At 50.0% G+C, this 2,900-nt stretch overlaps 1 protein-coding gene across 1 annotated transcript in view; it reads left to right on the top strand.

The window, feature by feature from the left end:
• The first annotated feature begins 1,004 nt into the window (after positions 1 to 1,004).
• Positions 1,005 to 2,900, top strand: part of LOC115812668 (unconventional myosin-XV-like) — a 13,358-nt gene continuing 11,462 nt past the window's right edge. Inside the window, exons 1-2 of the mRNA XM_030775153.1 lie at positions 1,005 to 1,955; positions 2,379 to 2,443. Coding sequence (XP_030631013.1) covers positions 1,005 to 1,955; positions 2,379 to 2,443 — 1,016 coding nt within the window. The remainder of the gene's footprint in view (positions 1,956 to 2,378; positions 2,444 to 2,900) is intronic.

Genomic DNA, 2,900 nt, shown 5'->3' with positions numbered 1-2,900 from the left:
AAGAAGAGGTGTCGGATGTGGACAGAAGCTCAGAGGGAGAGGATACAAAAGAAGGGGTTGCAGAGGGACGTGGAGGAGAAAACGCCAGTGGATTCTTAGAGGAAAAGAAGAAAAAGAGAGGAGAACCTGAGGAGGAACCAAGCAGCAGTGAAGAGGACGCAGAGGAGTCAAAGGAAGTCCTTAGCGATACAAGTCAAAACCAGCCCCCTACGGACACTGCTTGCCCAACAAAGAAACCGGGTCCGCTCAGCTTGACAGCTCGTCTCCGGAGCCGAGGAGAAATGAGGAAATCCAAGATGCTCCAGAAAAAGGAGGCTGATGTCCCGAGTAAATCAAAAGAAGATCCAGCAGTCTCAGAGGTGACCCCAATGAAAGGAATGACACTGAATAAGACCGACATGGCAAAAGGCAAGTCTCAGATCCTGCAGCTAGCCAGTAAAACAAAGACAATAAACAAGAAAGCAGACCAGAAAGATGAGGCACCGGCTCCGGCCAAAGGCCCAAAAGGCCTGTTTAACAAACAGTCCCGTGTGTTGTTTACGATGAAAGGAAAAGGAAAGGATGATAAACCCGCTAAAGCTCCCAAAGAGCAACTGCCGAAAGATAAAGCACCTCGCGAGGAAAACGTCAAAGAAAAACCAGCAAGCATCCCACCTGAGAAAATCAGTTTGGCTTTGGGAAAGGTCAGAATGGCTTCCATCCGATACCAGGCGAGGAAGAAACAGTCCAAGGAGGAGGCTGAGGGAATATCGACTGAAGCGACTGAAATCGAGGAGGCGGAGTCCTCAAAGCCGACGGATCGCTTGATCGCTCGGCGGAGGGGAATGAATACCCTGCGCCGTGTCTCTGGCTGGATCCAAAAGAAGATGCCGAAGAACGCCGGCGTTCGGAAAAAGTTGACGGCCGTGTCACAAGCGATCGGCGTCTCGAAATGGCTCCCCTCTCAGGTTCTAGGGAGGAGGAGTAGCACCACAAGTTCTAAGAAGAGTCTCCAGCGACACAGGATGGCCTTGAGGGTCGCTAGCTGCGGTAAACAGGGGAGGAAGAAGCCTCTTCCAGCAGAGACGACTGGTCAGAAGGACACGTCGGTGGCGGAAGGCACGGCGGATTCACCTGAAGAATCTTGTTCATCTCCGCAAATCTGCGAAACTCAGGCTGAACTGGATGAAAAGGCCAATTCGGCAGATGCCAAATATGCCATTGTCTTCCCCAGGATGAACAAAATTGGTAAGGCTAAGGAAGTGTCAGCGGAGCCCCCTGGCACTGCCACGAGTGATGCCACCCCTGGACGTAAACCTCCCAAGCCGGGCGCCCGCTTGGTCCTTCCGGTCAAACCGGACCTGACCGTCCTTAAGTCCATTAAGAACAACGCCGTCAAGGATCAGACTGAGAGAGGTCTTGCCCCAGATCGACGTACAGCAGAAAGTAGAGCGGAGGCCGGATCAGAGGACAGAGAGCCGACGTCAGACAGCAGAGAGAGTGGCAGTGTCTTGCAGGCGGCAAAGGGAAAACTCGGAAGCTCGCAGATACAACTAACCAAACTGGCTATGTCCCAGGCACTCAACGGGGGGCAAATCCTGGACAGGGAAGGCAGGGAAAGAACTCTGGGACAGGCTGTCCCGTCGGTGGAGACAGAGGGCGGAGGGGATGGATTGGCGCCATCCTTTTACGAGGAGGAGGTGGACCGGGAGGTAGCTGAGCTGATGGGGGATGGTCTTCTCCCTTCTCAAATGGAGCTCCACTGGGCTCAAAACCGTCAGAATTTAGGGGACCCCCAGGATTGGCTGCGGGCGGAGAACCTTCTGCCCCACCAAACCGTGGAGAAGCTCACGAAGTGGACGGTGTACCAGGACGAGGAACACGCCCAGGTCGTTCCCATCCACAACGGCAGAGGACCATGGGAGTCTGAGGATCCTACTCAGCACATGCTGGAGAGCAGACTGAGTAACACCCAGGTACAACATTTTATACTTCACCTCATATATTGTGCATATACAATATATATGATCAGTCTTACGCTTTTCTAGGCTTATTTGCTTACCCATTGTAGATGCTCCAAAACAGTCTCTTTCTCTGCACTCATAGTCTGTAATGAAAAGAACACTATGTGTACTGTATCGCTATGACATCTGAAGCCAGGGGGCCTCACAGTAACTGTCAGTGTGCTGTCACTGTGGACCCCATCAGATCAGCACGTCAGCATGTGTACAGGATCTGCTGTGTGTGAGTGTGTGCGTTTGTGTGCATATGTGTGTGCGTTTGTATGTGTGTGTATCTGTGTGTCTGGTGTGCATGTGTGTGAGTGTGTGTGTGTGTCTGTTTGCTTGTCAGGACCATCTTTCTGACAGTGCTCTGTGGGTCTCTGCTCCCTGTCCCAGGTGCTCATGCCAGGAAACAGCCGGGCTGTGGAGGTTGATGAAGTGGAGGACCTATCACAACTAGGGTGAGTGTCAATACACACACCTGCGCACACACACACACACACACTTCACACTTACAAGTGAGTGTATTTTTTTGCCATGCATGTACCCATTATTACCGCAGTCATAAAGTGGAGGTGTCACCGTAATTAACAGCTGTCACCATAATTTTATCTAACAGACACAACACATGCCTCTGATAACACACAGCCACTCAAAGGAAAAAATATCTAAAGCTAACTTATGGTCACTGCAGTTTTATAGCTGTGTAATTCAGCAAATGTCCAAAACTTGATTTATCACGGCCAATTAAATTAGATTAAATTTTAGATACTTAGTTTTATTATTTTGATTGATTTACAACAATTAACACTTACAATAATAGAATTAAACACTAGAGTGCGCTGTTTGAGGGTAGTCTCACAGTCGGATCTACTCTGGTCAGTGTAACTTGCTGCAACTCTAGAAAAAAAATTACGA

The sequence above is a fragment of the Chanos chanos genome, chromosome 5 (assembly GCF_902362185.1).
Source record: "Chanos chanos chromosome 5, fChaCha1.1, whole genome shotgun sequence".
Classification (NCBI taxonomy): domain Eukaryota; kingdom Metazoa; phylum Chordata; class Actinopteri; order Gonorynchiformes; family Chanidae; genus Chanos; species Chanos chanos.
The sequence above is the reverse complement of the archived record's forward strand: the minus strand, read 5'-3'. Positions and strand labels throughout refer to the sequence as shown.